General features: G+C 47.4%; 1 protein-coding gene across 4 annotated transcripts in view; it reads right to left on the bottom strand.

Moving 5' to 3' along the window:
- The window catches only part of WDR62 (WD repeat domain 62), a 49,830-nt gene that overhangs the window by 18,884 nt on the left and 16,808 nt on the right, over nt 1-14,138 (bottom strand). For 2 of the 4 annotated variants that reach the window (XM_058425325.1, XM_058425326.1), the window contains exons 9-12: nt 13,581-13,755; nt 5,563-5,700; nt 3,894-4,072; nt 2,088-2,179 (exon numbers count right to left, since the gene is read on the bottom strand). In XM_058425325.1, the coding sequence (XP_058281308.1) occupies nt 2,088-2,179; nt 3,894-4,072; nt 5,563-5,700; nt 13,581-13,755 (584 nt within the window). Of the gene's footprint in view, nt 1-2,087; nt 2,180-3,893; nt 4,073-5,562; nt 5,701-13,580; nt 13,771-14,138 lie in introns of all 4 variants that reach the window. The other 2 variants (XM_058425324.1, XM_032170610.2) reach the window with 1 other exon arrangement.

The following is a 14,138-nucleotide window of genomic DNA, read 5'->3' as shown; positions in this document are numbered from 1 at the left end:
CCCTCTGAGGTCTGGCTACCTGAGCCTTGTTCAGGTCCTATTGACTGCCTGTGGCCAGACTCCCATCTGCCACCAGCCTTCCCTGCTCTGGTCATTTGCTATGTCTGAGGCCTAACAACATGACCTGAGGCAGAGGGGAGACCAGGAGAGGCGAACCGAGTGAAAAGATGTTTAAAGACAAGTTGGTGGGGCACACAAGTGCAACTTGTTTAAAGACAAGTTGGTGGCATGGGGGATGGGAGGACGAAAGAAGAGCATGGGGAAAATCACATCAGGATATAACTCCACCAACTCCATAACTCCACCAACTCCATAACTCCCAAAGTGCTGGGATTACAGGCATGAGCCACCGTGCCCAGCCTAGAAAAAATCTTGAGGAACCAGGCGCGGTGACTCACGCTTGTAATGCCAGCATTTTGGGAGGCCAAGGTGGGTGGATTACCTGAGGTCACGAGTTTGAGACCAGCATCGTGCAATACCTTCTATGCTAAAAATAAACAAGAAAAAGGACACAAAATGCCACCATATATCATCCATATATCATCTGGGTCACAGAGCAAGACTCTGTCTTGAAACAAACGAAATCTTCACTTGGAAATCTTCTCCTATCTCATGATCTCATCTGATGGCCCAGAAGGAATTTTCTGTTGTTTTAATGAAGAGGACCATGAGGTCTGGAGACCCTACTATGGTCCTAGCCTTCAGCCTAGGCTAACATGGTGAAACCCTGTCTCTACTAAAAATACAAAAATTAGCCGGATATGGTGGGGGCATGCCTGTAATCCCAGCTACTCTCGAGAGGCTGAGGCAGGGGAATCTCTTGAATGCAGGAGAATCGCTTGAACCCGGGAAGCGGAAGTTGCAGTGAGCTGAGATCGCGTCATTGCCCTCCAGCCTGGGTGACAGTGAGACTCTTGTCACAAAAAAAAAAAAAAAAAAATGGCCGGGTGTGGTGGCTCATGCCCTAATCCCAGCATTTTGGGAGGCCAAGGCGGGCGGATCACCTGAGGTCAGGAGTTTGAGACCAGCCTGGCCAACATGGTGAAACCCCATCTCTACTAAAAATACAAAAATTGGGCCGGGCGCGGTGGCTCACGCTTGTAATCCCAGCATTTTGGGAGGCCAAGGCGGGCAGATCACGAGGTCAGGAGATCGAGACCACGGTGAAACCCCGTCTCTACTAAAAAAAATACAAAAAATTAGCCGGGCGTGGTAGCGGGCGCCTGTAGTCCTAGCTACTCGGAGAGGCTGAGGCAGGAGAATGGCGTGAACCCGGGAGGCAGAGCTTGCAGTGAGCTGAGATTGTGCCACTGCACTCCACCCTGGGCGACAGAGCAAGACTCCGTCTCAAAAAAAAAAAAAAAAAAAAAATTGGCCAGGCATGGCGGCAGGCACCTATAATCCCAACTACTTGGGAGACTGAGGCATGAGAATCACTTGAACCCGGGAGGTGGAGGTTGCAGTCAGCGGAGATGGCGCCACTCCCCTCTAGCCTGGGTGACAGCAAGACTCCATCTCAAAAAAAAAAAAAAAAAAAAAAAAGATCATGAGGAATTTGGGTGGTCCCGAACTCCTGACCTCAGGTGATCCACCCTCCTCGACCTCCCAAAGCATTGGGATTACAGGTGTGAGCCATTACACCCGGCCCCAGTCATTATTCTTTATACTGTACACAGATACTGTATTCACTTGTTTGGATAATGAACAGCCTATGGGGTGTTCATTACAATATTCTCTCAATATTTCTATAGGCTTCAAACTTTTTGAAAATAATGCCTAACAATCAATCTATCTTCTCCAGCAGAAGATGAGCTCATTCACAATTCACTCATTCATACATCCACCCCTTTGGCCTGGGTGCTGGCACCAGCAGCGGGCAAGTCAAGCTGAGTCCTGCCTGCAGGTGTCTTGCTTTCTGGAGTCCCAGCCACTCTGGTCTCAGGGTCCAGCTACAGGGGCCCTTGCCGAACACAAGACTCCCAGCTGTCATCCACAGTCCCACCAGACACCAACTACCCCTTTCTGTGGCCCTGCCAGGGGGGCTGCCTCCTTGCCTGACCCCCATTCCACCCCTGCTGTAGGCTCACCCGTCTCTGGCTTGGAGTACTCCAGGCACAGCACCTCAGCATCATGGGCCTCCACCTTGACCAGCTCGTCCATGAAGTGCAGCTCGTGGATCCTGGGAGACACACACCACCCACTGAAGCCCCACACCCCAGCCCCATGTGCTCTAACACTTCTAGAACAGGTCAGAATGGCCAACCCGGCAACAATGAGAACCCCTTATCATGGCCAAATACTCTAGAGATGCACAACCACTTTTCTTATTTAGAAACCTGCCATCGTAAAGGGAGCCGTGTTGAGCCAGGGAGCACCTCAGCAGGCAGCAGCCCCTTGTGGTGCATGGGCCAGAACATAGCCCCAGGGATCTAGGACAGTCCTCTAGGGGGGCAGCTGTTTACGCAGGGCTGCATCAGAGGTGGTCCCTGGCGTAGGACAGGGGCCAGAGGTCATAGTCCAGGATAGGAGCTATGGATGAGAACATTTGATTCCAGTCTCTCATTGTTAAAAGAGTCTCAATCTAGACCTTCCTCATTCTCCCCAAATGAAATCAGTCATCAAGTCATCCCAGCTTCTCCATTCTACCTGTGTGATCTTACTCCAGACACCTTGTGCCAATAACATCACTTACATCAGAGGGTCAGTGAGAGGATTAAATCAGTCAACACAGTGCTCAGGCCAGCACCCAGCAAGGGGGAAGAGCACTACCCCCATGTTAGCTCTTGGTACCGTTTTGCCACTCCAGACAGTGCCATGTCAATGTGAGCAGCTCACTGACACACTGAGCTGGCCTCATACAGTGACTGATATCAAAACAGATGCCAATATTTAAAAATTATAGAATTTCACAGAACAAAAAACCAGCACTTTCTGCTCTTCTTGACAACAGGAAGGTGTGAAAACTTGTAGCCTACTCTCCTGGGGCTGCCTGGTGGCTGCTGCCCCTTTATGTCCCCTCTAGTTTCTTTCTTTTTTTTTTTTTTTTTTTTTGAGACGGAGTCTCGCTCTGTCGCCCAGGCTGGAGTGCAGTGGCGCAATCTCGGCTCACTGCAAGCTCCGCCTCCCGGGTTCACGCCATTCTCCTGCCTCAGCCTCTCCGAGTAGCTGGGACTACAGGCGCCCGCCACCACGCCCGGCTAATTTTTTTGTATTTTTAGTAGAGACGGGGTTTCACCATGGTCTCGATCTCCTGACCTTGTGATCCACCCGCCTCGGCCTCCCAAAGTGCTGGGATTACAAGCGTGAGCCACCGCGCCCGGCCTTATGTCCCCTCTAGTTTCCCCCAACTCTCTTCCATTCCCCAGTGGCTCCAATACCCAGGTGGTCACAGCTGTCATTTGTCATCTTAAACCTGGTCCCAGCGACAGGGCCTATGTCCCACTAGCACCTACTGGGTTGGTAACATCTTGCCAAACCTCAACAGGGCACATAAGCAGCCTGAACTCTCAGCTATCCCACCCTCATAGTCCCTCTCCCAGGGCCACCAGGACCCTCCCCCAGCTGGCATCTTCACTGACAGTTCAGCACTGGTACCATGTCGCTGGTGAAAGTGTCACTCTGCCCTAGAGTCATGTGAGCTTGCCTGTACACTCTATAGGCAAAATCTGCACACCCCAGCTGCTGAGGTCCTGGTAGTTACCCTGCTCTCAGCCCTTCTGAAAGCCTCTTACGAGCTTAAGTTCCCAATGGGGGCTGTTTATGGGATTACTATTCATAGCCCCTCATTCCCAATGGGCAGCAGGAGGTGCCAAGGCCAGGGCTCCTGCCCACTGCTCTGAGAACCTGAGCTGGAGCTGGGAGGTGTACACTGGACACTGCCAGGGCCCACTTGCCTCAGATTTCCACTTCGGTCGCCTGAAGCCAAATGCTGGCCGTCAGGACTGACCTGCATGACCCGCACCCCAGCTTTCACGTCCATGGGCGTCCCGTTCTCGCTCCCCCGGTCTGGGAAGTGTGACATGTCCTGCAGGTGCCGGATGTCATTCTCCACATACACGACCTTCAGCAGGGTCTGCAGGAAGGACAGGGCTGAGGTCAGCACGAGCAGCTCAGAAGCACCTCTGAAATCGTGTCCCTCCATAGCCAGTCTCTTCTTCGTTAGTAATACAACTCTAATTTTGAGCTGGGAGTTTCACCAATCAGAACAATTATTTCCTTGCCTCCCCTGCAGCTAGATAAGAATATGTGAATAAATTCTGAACAATTAAATATAAAGCAAGCACATATTCCTCTGCTGTCTTTTCTCTATCCTGCAGCCTGGAACTCAGATATGATAGCAGGAGCCCCCATAGCCACACTGGGTCATGAGGACATAGCCTACTCCCTCAAATGACAGAGTAGAGAGCTGGAAGGCCCTTGGATCCCTAAGGGCTTCCTGCAGAACGGTCTGAACTGGTTACCTCCAGACTACTTTTATGAGTCAGAAACCTAACTTTTACCTCGTGTTTTGAGTTTTTCTATTGCGTGCAGCCAAAAACAGCATGTATGTCACAGGTACAGAGGAGACGATGGTAGCACTGGGTGAGGAATGAGGGGAGTAATAAAGGTGTACCTGCGGGGCACCTGCTACAGCCTCCTGCATGGAGGGTCTTCTTGGTTCCAATCACACTGGCCTCTTTCAGGTTTTCCAACTCACCCAACTGTTTCCCACCCCAGGGCCTTCATACAGGCTATTCCCTAAGTATAGACCCTCTCCCCTTCCCTCTTTACTCTTCCCAATCTCAACTTAGCTGTCCCTTCCGCGGGAAGCTGCACCGGATGTCCCAGATAAGTTCACATGCTGGTGCTCTATGTCCTACTAGCACCCTGCACATTTTCCTTCATGGTGCTTGTCGCACTTGTGATTGTGCATTAACATGGATGGTTGTCAGTTCACTGTCTGCCCTCACTAGATTCTGTATGCCACAGGACAGAAGAGTCTTAGTCACTGTTGTGTCCCTAGCATGTAGCAAAGCACCTGGCATGGACCTTAGTAAGTGTCCACAGAATAAATGAATGCATGACTCAGGTCTCAGCTCCCCAGAAACGCCCTCTCACTGGCCTCGCAATACTAACCAGAATTTCTTCAGCAAACTTTTCTTCCCAGCCTCCCATCATGGCTCTTGCCAGCATTCTGCCCACACCCGCCTGAGGCCTCACTGTGTGGCAGCTGAATGGCCTGGCTCATCAGGTGCTCTCCCAGGGAATTCCATCTCAAGACTTAGGAAGCAATTTCACCTCTGCTGGGTGTGTTGGGCTGCTGGGAGTGGCCATGTCCACACATCTGCAGAGCAGGAGCCAACTGGCAAAGAATCAGAGAGGACAGACCGTGCCACTTCAGAGAGGGAGCAGGAGAAAGAGAAACAAGAGGCAGCGATGCAGAGGGACCTGCCTTGGTTGCCGGCTCTTGCCCTCATGGAACCTAACATCTAGGGTCCATCAGACTCCCTCCTGCCCCTGCATTCAAGCTTACAGTAGGTCTTTGTTCCTCCTGAAAGATGGTTCACAAAGGAAGCCACTCACATTGCTGAAGATGTTTTTCTGCCAGTGAGAATCAGGGCTGCTGTCCAAGTTCCAGAAGCGAATGGTGTTGTCTGAAGAACAAGTCAGAAAGGATCCTGATGGCAAACAAGCTCTCTGGTCTTCAAACTCAGGATACACCTACAGTTCCCAGAGGGCAAGGCAAAGGATGACTCAATGACAGCACTATGACTTACTGTTGCATTTTCATGGAAAAAAAAAAAGTAAGTTAAAGATAAACAGGTATCGTGCAATACCTTCTATGCTAAAAATAAACAGGAAAAAAAAGGACACAAAATGCTTTCATATATTGTCCACGTCCCACCTTCAGCCTAGGCCTTAACACATACCCTCAAATAAACTTTCAAGGGAAATGTGGAACTCAGTCAAACATCACTAAGCACAAAAGGAAACAATGTACCATCAGCAAGAAGCAGCAGAAGCAACAGAGTCTAGCAAGACTTTAACTACTGGAATTATTAAATCAGGGGAGGTGGCGCATGCCTGTAGTCCCAGCTACTTGGGAGGCCAAGGCAGGAGGATTGCTTGAGACCAGCAGTTCAAGTCCAGTCTGGCCAACATATGAGACTGTGTCTCAAAACAAACAGACAGACAAACCAAAAACAAAATAAAAAAACCCAAATTGGAATTATCAGACAGAATATAAAATAACTACATTCAATATGTTTGAAGAACTGAAAGATAATTTTGACAAGATTAAAAGTGTGCAACCAACCAGAAAATATAAAGATTAACCAAGCAGGGCTGAAAAAGAGCAAAACAGAACAGCTTCTAGAAATGAATAATAAAAACATATTGGCTGGAAGCGGTGGCTCACGCCTGTAATCCTAGCACTTTGGGAGGCTGAGGCAGGCGGATCACCTGAGGTCAGGAGTTTGAGACCAGTCTCAATACGGAGAAACCCCGTCTCTACTAAAAATACACAGTTAGCCGGGCGTGGTGGTGCACGCCTGTAATCCCAGCTACTCGGGAGGCTGAGGCAGCAGAATTGCTTGAACCTGGGAGGCGGAGGTTGCAGTGAGCTGAGATCGTGCCATTGCACTTCAGTCTGGGTAACAAGAGCGAAACTCCATCTCAAAAAAATAAAAATAAAAAAACAAAAAATAGGCTGGGCATGGTGGCTCATGCCTGTAATCCCAGCACTTTGGGAGGCCGAGGCGGGAGGATCATGAGGTCAGGAGATCGAGACCATCTTGACTAACATGGTGAAACCCCGCCTCCACTAAAAAAAAAACAAAAAAACAAAAAATTACCCGGGCGTGGTGGCAGGCACCTTTAGTCCCAGCTACTCAGGAGGCTGAGGCAGGAGAATGGAGTGAACCTGGGAGGCAGAGCTTGCAGTGAGCTGAGATCGCGCCACTGCACTCCAGCCTGGGTGGCAGAGCAAGACTCCGTCTCAAAAAATAATAATAATAAAATAAAAACATATTAAAAACCAAAGATTCGATATAATTGAGGAGAAAATTAAGTTAACTCAAAGACACAACTAAAGATATTTAGAATGAAGCTGAGAAGGACAAAGAGCCACCATATAAAGAGATTTCAAAATATGGAAGATTGAGAACTGGGAAGATGATAGTAGCGGCATTAATTTTTTTAATCTCCCAAAATCCTGACATAAGAGAAACATCAACCAGATAGCAAAACCCAAACCTACAGACAACATTTATAGCAAAACTCAGTGACAAAATACTCCCATAACCCCCAAAATACAAGTGAGTGAGACAAACTACCACCAGTCACAAGACCTACATATCATCAGCATGCAGAGAAGTAATGAGAAGTAATGAGGCATCTGACAGACCCAGCAATAGGATAATTCCAAAGTAGCCAACAGGTGTTCATTGGAAAGCACACTGGGCCAAAATGAACAGCAGCTGAAACTGGGAGGGTTTCATCCACCCCAGCAGCAGTTGAGCGCAAGGGGTAAGGCCTAAAAGGACTGGAGAAGATCCTGTGAACTCTCAAAACTGAGCTGCCAGGGCTCTCTTCCAGGACAAAGCTCCATACTGAAGAGAAGCTGCTGAGAGTAGAAACAAAATTGATCAATCACAACAGGGACAGAAGAAATAAAGAGGAGATTGAGATGGAAGAAGAGACATAACAGATAAAGAGGACCACAAAAAGGAAGTATCAGAAAGCAGGCTGCCATATTTTAACACAGTATAAAAATACCAGAAGCCTGTAATCCCAGCACTTTGGGAGGCTGAGGCAGGAGGACTGCTTGAGCCCAAGTTTGAAACAAGCCTGGCCAGCATAGTGAGACCCCATCTCTACCAAAAATAAAAAATTAGCCGGGCATGGTAGTGCATGCCTGTGGTAGTGCATGCCTGTGGTCCCAGCTACTCAGGAGGCTGAGGCAGGACTGCTTGTGCCTACGAGGTTGAGGCTTCAGTGAGCTGTGATCGTGCCACTGTACTCCAGCCTAGGCAACAGAGTGAGACTCCTCGAAAACAAACAAAACATGCCACTACACCCCCACAAAAAAAAGAGAAGACAGAGTTCTTCTTGTGAAGTTGGAAAATCTGTCCTGAAGCACACCAACTTCTAAAATTTCAGAAAAACTGGTATCACATAAAAATGAACAACAGGAAAGGACCAAGGTCAAATCCAATAGTTACTCTTAAAAAAGAAAAAAAAAAGCACACCAGAAACATATTTTCACAAAAAAAGATGAAAACTATAACTTACTTTTTTTTTTTTTGACAGAGTCTCACCCTGTCACCCAGGCTGGAATGCAATGGCTCGATCTTGCCTCACTGCAACCTCCGCCTCCTGGGTTCAAGCAATTCTCCTGCCTCAGCCGCCCAAGTAGCTAGGATTACAGGCGCCTGCCACCACACCCAGCTAATTTTTTGCATTTTCAGTAGAGACGGGGTTTTGCCATGTTGGCCAGGCTGGTCTCAAACTCCTGACCTCAGGTGATCCACCTGCCTTGGCCTCCCAAAGTGTTGGGATTACCGGCGTGAGCCACCACACCGGGCCTACTGTTTCAAAAGAAGGTAAAAGATATTTAAAAAATGATCCAAGATATGAAAAACAACCTAGAAAAACTCAGAAACAAAGTGATAACTGAAAGAACTAGGTCAGGCGCAGTGGCTCATGCCTGTAATCCCTGCACTTTGGGAGGCCGAGGTGGGCAAATCACTTGAGGTGAGGAGTTCGAGACCAACCCGGCCAACATGGCGAAACCCTGTCTCCACTAAAAAAACAAAAATTAGCCAGGCATGCTGGTGAGCACCTGTTAATCCCAGCTACTCAGGAGTCTGAGGCAAGAGAATCACTTAAACCTGGGAGCCCGAGGTTGCAGTGAGCGGAGATCGTGCCACTGCACCCCAGCCTGGGCGACAGAGTGAGACTCCGTTTCAAAAAAAAAAACAAAAAACTTGTACTTACATGTTCATAGCAGTGGTATTCGCAATAGCCGTAAGGTAGAAACAACCCAAGTGGCCGTCAACTGATAACAGAGAACAAAATGTGTTCTATCCATACAATGAAATATTATTCCGCCATAAAAAGGAATGATATATTGACACATTCTACAACATGGATAAATCTTGAAAACATTATGCTAAGTGAAAGCCAGGCACAAAAGCCCACATATTCTATGATTTCACTTATAAGAAATATTCAGGTCAGGCATGGTGGCTCACGCCTGTAATCCTAGCACTCTGGGAGGCCAAGGCGGGCAGATCACCTAAGCTCAGGAGTTTGAAACCAGCCTGGGCAACATGGTGAAACCCTGTCTCTACTAAAATACAAAAAATTCATCAGGCGTGGTGGCATGTGCCTGTAATCCCAGCTACTCTAGAGACTGAAGCATGGGAATAGCTTAACTCGGGAGGTGGAGGTTGCAGTGAGCCAAGATTGTGCCTCTGCATTCCAGTCTGGGTGATAGAGCAAGACTCCATCAAAAAAAAAAAAAAAAAAGAAAGTGGAAAAGAAAGGAAACAGCCAGGCACGGTGGCTCACACCTGTAATCCCACCACTTTGGGAGGCCGAGGTGGGCGGATCACGAGGTCAGGAGATCGAGACCATCCTGGCTAACAGGGTGAAACCAAGTCTCTACTAAAAATACAAAAAATTAGCTGGGTGTGGTGGCAGGTGCCTGTAGTCTCAGCTGCTCGGGAGGCTGAGGCAGAAGAATGGCATGAACCTGAGAGGCGGAGCTTGCAGTGAGCCAAGATCGTGCCACTGCACCACTCCAGCCTGGGCGACAGAGTGAGACTCAGTCTCAAAAATAAAAAAATAAAAAAAAAGGAAGGAAGAAAAGAAGGAGAGAAAAGAAAAGACTCAGAACAGGCAATTCCATAAAGACAGAAGCAGATTAGTCATTTCCATGGATGGGGGGAGTGGGGAATGGGGAGGACTGCTTAACAGATACAGGATTTTTTTGGGTGGGTGGGTGATGAAAATGTTCTGAAACTAGAGAGTAATGATGGCTGCATGACACTGTAAGTGTACTAAATGCCACCAAATGGTACAATTTAAAATAGTTGAAATGGTAAATTTCATGTCATGTATATTTTATCATTTTGTGTGTGTATATACATATATATATACACATATATACACACACACACATACATATATGCACACATATATAATTCCCCATTCCAAAATAAACAGGGGTCAAAAGGGAGAGACTATAGTATATAATGGCTACATATTCAGATCCTGTAAATATAGTATAATTATTTTAAAAATTGGAGAGAATAGAGAGAACATAGGCATTACAATTGTTTTAACTGTCTTCAGAATTGAAGAGCTGTCCATTCTCAGACTGTTGCATGTATAATGTGGGAAAAAGCAAATGAGTTACTGGGGATATTCTAATTCCACCACCCCCTGTGTCCTTAAGAACTAGGCTTCTGGAAGCATCAACCCAATAGCTATGAGCATCCCTAACACCCAACCTGTGATTCTGAAGTCCCAATTTGCACTAAAAAAATAAACCTGGTCTTTTCTTTCTCTTCTTTTTTTTTTTTTGAGATAGAATCTCACTCTGTCACCCAGATCGGAGTGCAGTAGCTTGATCTCGGCTTACTGCAACCTCTGCCTCCCGGGTCAAGCAATTCTCATGCCTCAGCCTCCTGGGTAGCTGGGAGTACAGGCCCCTGCCACCATGCCCGGCTAACTTTTTGTATTTTAGTGGAGACAAGGTTTCACCATGTTGGCCAGGTTGGTCTCAAACTCCTGGGCTCGGGTAATTCCCCTGCCCCAGCCTTCCAAAGTGCTGGGATTACAGGCATGAGCCACTGCACCCAGCCCAAAAAAATAAACACGGTCTTTTCAAGAAATGGTTGATTCCTGATGTGGGACAGGAAATGTACAAGATGAGACTGGAACATATTGGCATCCCAGGCAGCAAGGTGGCTATCAAGAACTACTAGGTTCATGTCCAAAGGACTCAAGAGCCAATGTGAAGAGGCTCTCACTGGCCAAAGATGGGATGATATGAGCGCCAATAAAGTTAATAATTACAACAGATTAAAACATATCTGATATATTTAAATATATATGAGTTTATAATGATATTAAATAAAACTAGTTACCTTTAGAGGATAGGGAACCAATTCATTATCTTGAAAACTGGTAAATAAAGGGAAAGAATCAAGTATTTCTCCTGCCTTTCCTATATGAAGTATAGCACTGGGTGACCAAATGGCAGATGAGAGCAAATATCTCTTCATGTAAGTAGTCCAACTAATAAAAATAAATTATAGAATTAGAATATCACCATATTGCAACCCTCAATAAATAAATAGGTCCAGGCATTGCGCATCAATAGCTGCTAACAGGCCAGGCACAGTGGCTCACGCCTGTAATCCCAGCACTTTGGGAGGCCGAGGCGGGCAGATCACTTGAGGTCAGGAGTTTGAAACCAGCCTGGCCAACATGGTTAAACCCCATCTCTACTAAAAACACAAAAATTAGCCAGGCGTGGTGGCGGCTGCCTGTAATCCCAGCTACTCAGGAGGCTGAGGCAGGAGAACTGTTTGAACCCAGGAGGTGGAGGTTGCAGTGAGCTTAGATTGTGCCACTGCACTCCAGATTGGGCAACAGAGCAAGATTCCATCTTGCGGGGCGGCGGGGAGCTGCTAATAATAATTGATAAACTCTACATATCTTTTGTGTGATTTTTATGTTTATTTTCAGAAACATGAAGAATATAGATAGAACCTTAGAGTTATAGAAGAGAGAGAATAGGCCGGGCATGGTGGCTCATGCCTGTAATCCCAGCACTTTAGGAGGCTGAGGCGGGCGGATCACCTGAGGTCGGGAGTTCAAGACCAGCCTGACCAACATGGAGAAACCCTGTCTCTACTAAAAATACAAAATTAGCCAGGCATGGTGGCGCATGCCTGTAATCCCAGCTACTCGGGAGGCCGAGGCAGGAGAATCGCTTGAACCCGGGAGGCAGAAGATGCGGTGAGCCGAGATCACACCATTGCACTCCAGCCTGGGCAACAAGAGCGAAACTCCGTCTCAAAAAAAAAAAAAAAAAAAGAGAAGAGGGTAGCAGTATTGGCTGAGAATTTTCTAGAATTGATGAAAAGATCTATCCACAGATACTGTTGTTGAACAGCTATATACATAAACAATAAGGAGATGCAAAGAAAATCAACTGAAGACACCCATAATAAAATTGATAATGGTGAGGGCGAGAGAGAGCAGAACTACGGGCAGGGAAGTCATCAATGTAGACTGTAGCCTTAGCTCTAATATGTCACCTATTATCCCCAATTTTTTTAAATTTCATATATAAATTTTAAAAGGTATTAAAAAACATTCTTTGAGTGGAAAAAAAGTGCTGTCAACAAAAACATCAGCCCCATGAAGGCAGACAGATTCAACCAGAGTCATAAGGCTAAATGCTGCCTATTCAAAAGGACAAAGTTCTTTCTCACGATCCTGAATCTGGGCACTGAAAACACAATTTCTCTAGGACGAACATTCCCAGTAAGAAATTTTCAGCCCCCGTGCCATAGCCCCTGCCGAGTAGCTGCAACTATAGGCACGCCTGGCTAATTTTTATGTATTTTTTGTAAAGCTGGAGTTTCCTCATGTTGCCTAGGCTGATCTCGAACCCCTGGACTCAAGCAATCTGCCCACTTCGATTTCCCAAAGTGCTGGGACTACAGGCATGAGCCACCGTGCCTGGCTAACTTTAGAGAATTTTTTAAAACCCACAAATTTCATTCTCAGAAAATAAAAACTTCAAAACTTTTTTTTTTTCTAGACAGGGTCTCACTCTGTTACCCAGGCTGGAGTGTGGGAGTGTGGTGGCACAATCACAGCTCACTGCAGCCTTGACATCCTAGGCTCGTGATCTTCCTGCCTCCATCTCTCGAGTAGCTGGCACCACACTTGTGTGCCACCATGCCTGGCTGATTTTTAAAAATTATTTGTAGAGACAGGGTCTTGTGTTGCCCAGGCTGGTCTCAAACTCCTGGGCTCAAGTGATCCTCCCGCCTCAGACTCCCAAAGTGTTGGGATTACAGGCGTAAGCCATCATGTCCCATCTTCAACTCCTTTTTAAAAAAAGCAGTGAAATACATAAACGACCTCCACAGCAAAGCTCTCTGCGGAGTGCATGTTCCTGCTGCACTGTGCTTGTGGTTCTCCCCAGCCGTTGCAGGTCTCACTCCCCGATTTCCTGCAGGTCTCTGCTCATGTCCTCAGGGAGGCCTTCCCTGACCCCTCTCCTCTCTAGAATACCACCTGGATTCCCCTTCCCCTTCCCCGCCTCGTTTTTCTTCAGAGGGTTACTGCTGCTTGGTGTGTTATTTGCTGATGATGTTTCCAGGTTTCCTTTCTCATCCAAATGTGAGCTCGTTAAGGGCAGGGTTTTTGTGTCTGTGTCCTCAGCACCTAGGACAGGGCCTGATGCATAGGAGGGAGTCAATGAGTATCTTCTGAAGGAATTACTGAATGGGTTCCCAAACTGTGGGGAACTGTGCAGAGGCTGAGCAGGGGCAAGGGGTGGGGGGGCTCACCTCCACATTCCAAACGTAGGAGCTGTGGAAGAGCTCTGACCAAACCTTGCCCACTCTGTTGATGTCCTTGACATCCCAGATGTAGATGCTGTGGTCCTTATACACGCACGACAGCCACTGGTGGATGGGGTCGAAGGTCAGTGCCACTGTATCTGGGTAGACTGCTTCCGCCTTCCTGTGGAAGAGGAAGCTAACAAGGCCACATGGGTAATCAATCACCACCAATGTCACTGAGTAGTGACAGCCACCTCTAGTGACAGTGGAGCTGCCTCCCCAGCAATGTCATCCCTTATCGTATTTGTGGCCATCCATCTCTCCTGCTCCAATTCTACTTCTCCCTCTTCCCTCTTCCTCTGCTTTGCTTCTCATATAGAGGATACAAACCAGAAATTTTTGCCTGGCCCTGAGAGCAATTGAATTTTTGATTCCTATGAACATTTATCGCCCATCATTTCACCCAACCCAAGCTCCTGCTCTCTCTTTGAGCACAGAAAGATAATACGCATGTATCTCAGGTCCCACCTCTTCTTGGCCTCACCAACGCATGATCAAAAAGCC

Source organism: Hylobates moloch, unplaced genomic scaffold (genome assembly GCF_009828535.3).
Source record: "Hylobates moloch isolate HMO894 unplaced genomic scaffold, HMol_V3 SCAFFOLD_12, whole genome shotgun sequence".
NCBI lineage: Eukaryota > Metazoa > Chordata > Mammalia > Primates > Hylobatidae > Hylobates > Hylobates moloch.
This window is presented reverse-complemented; position numbering and strand designations above follow the sequence as displayed.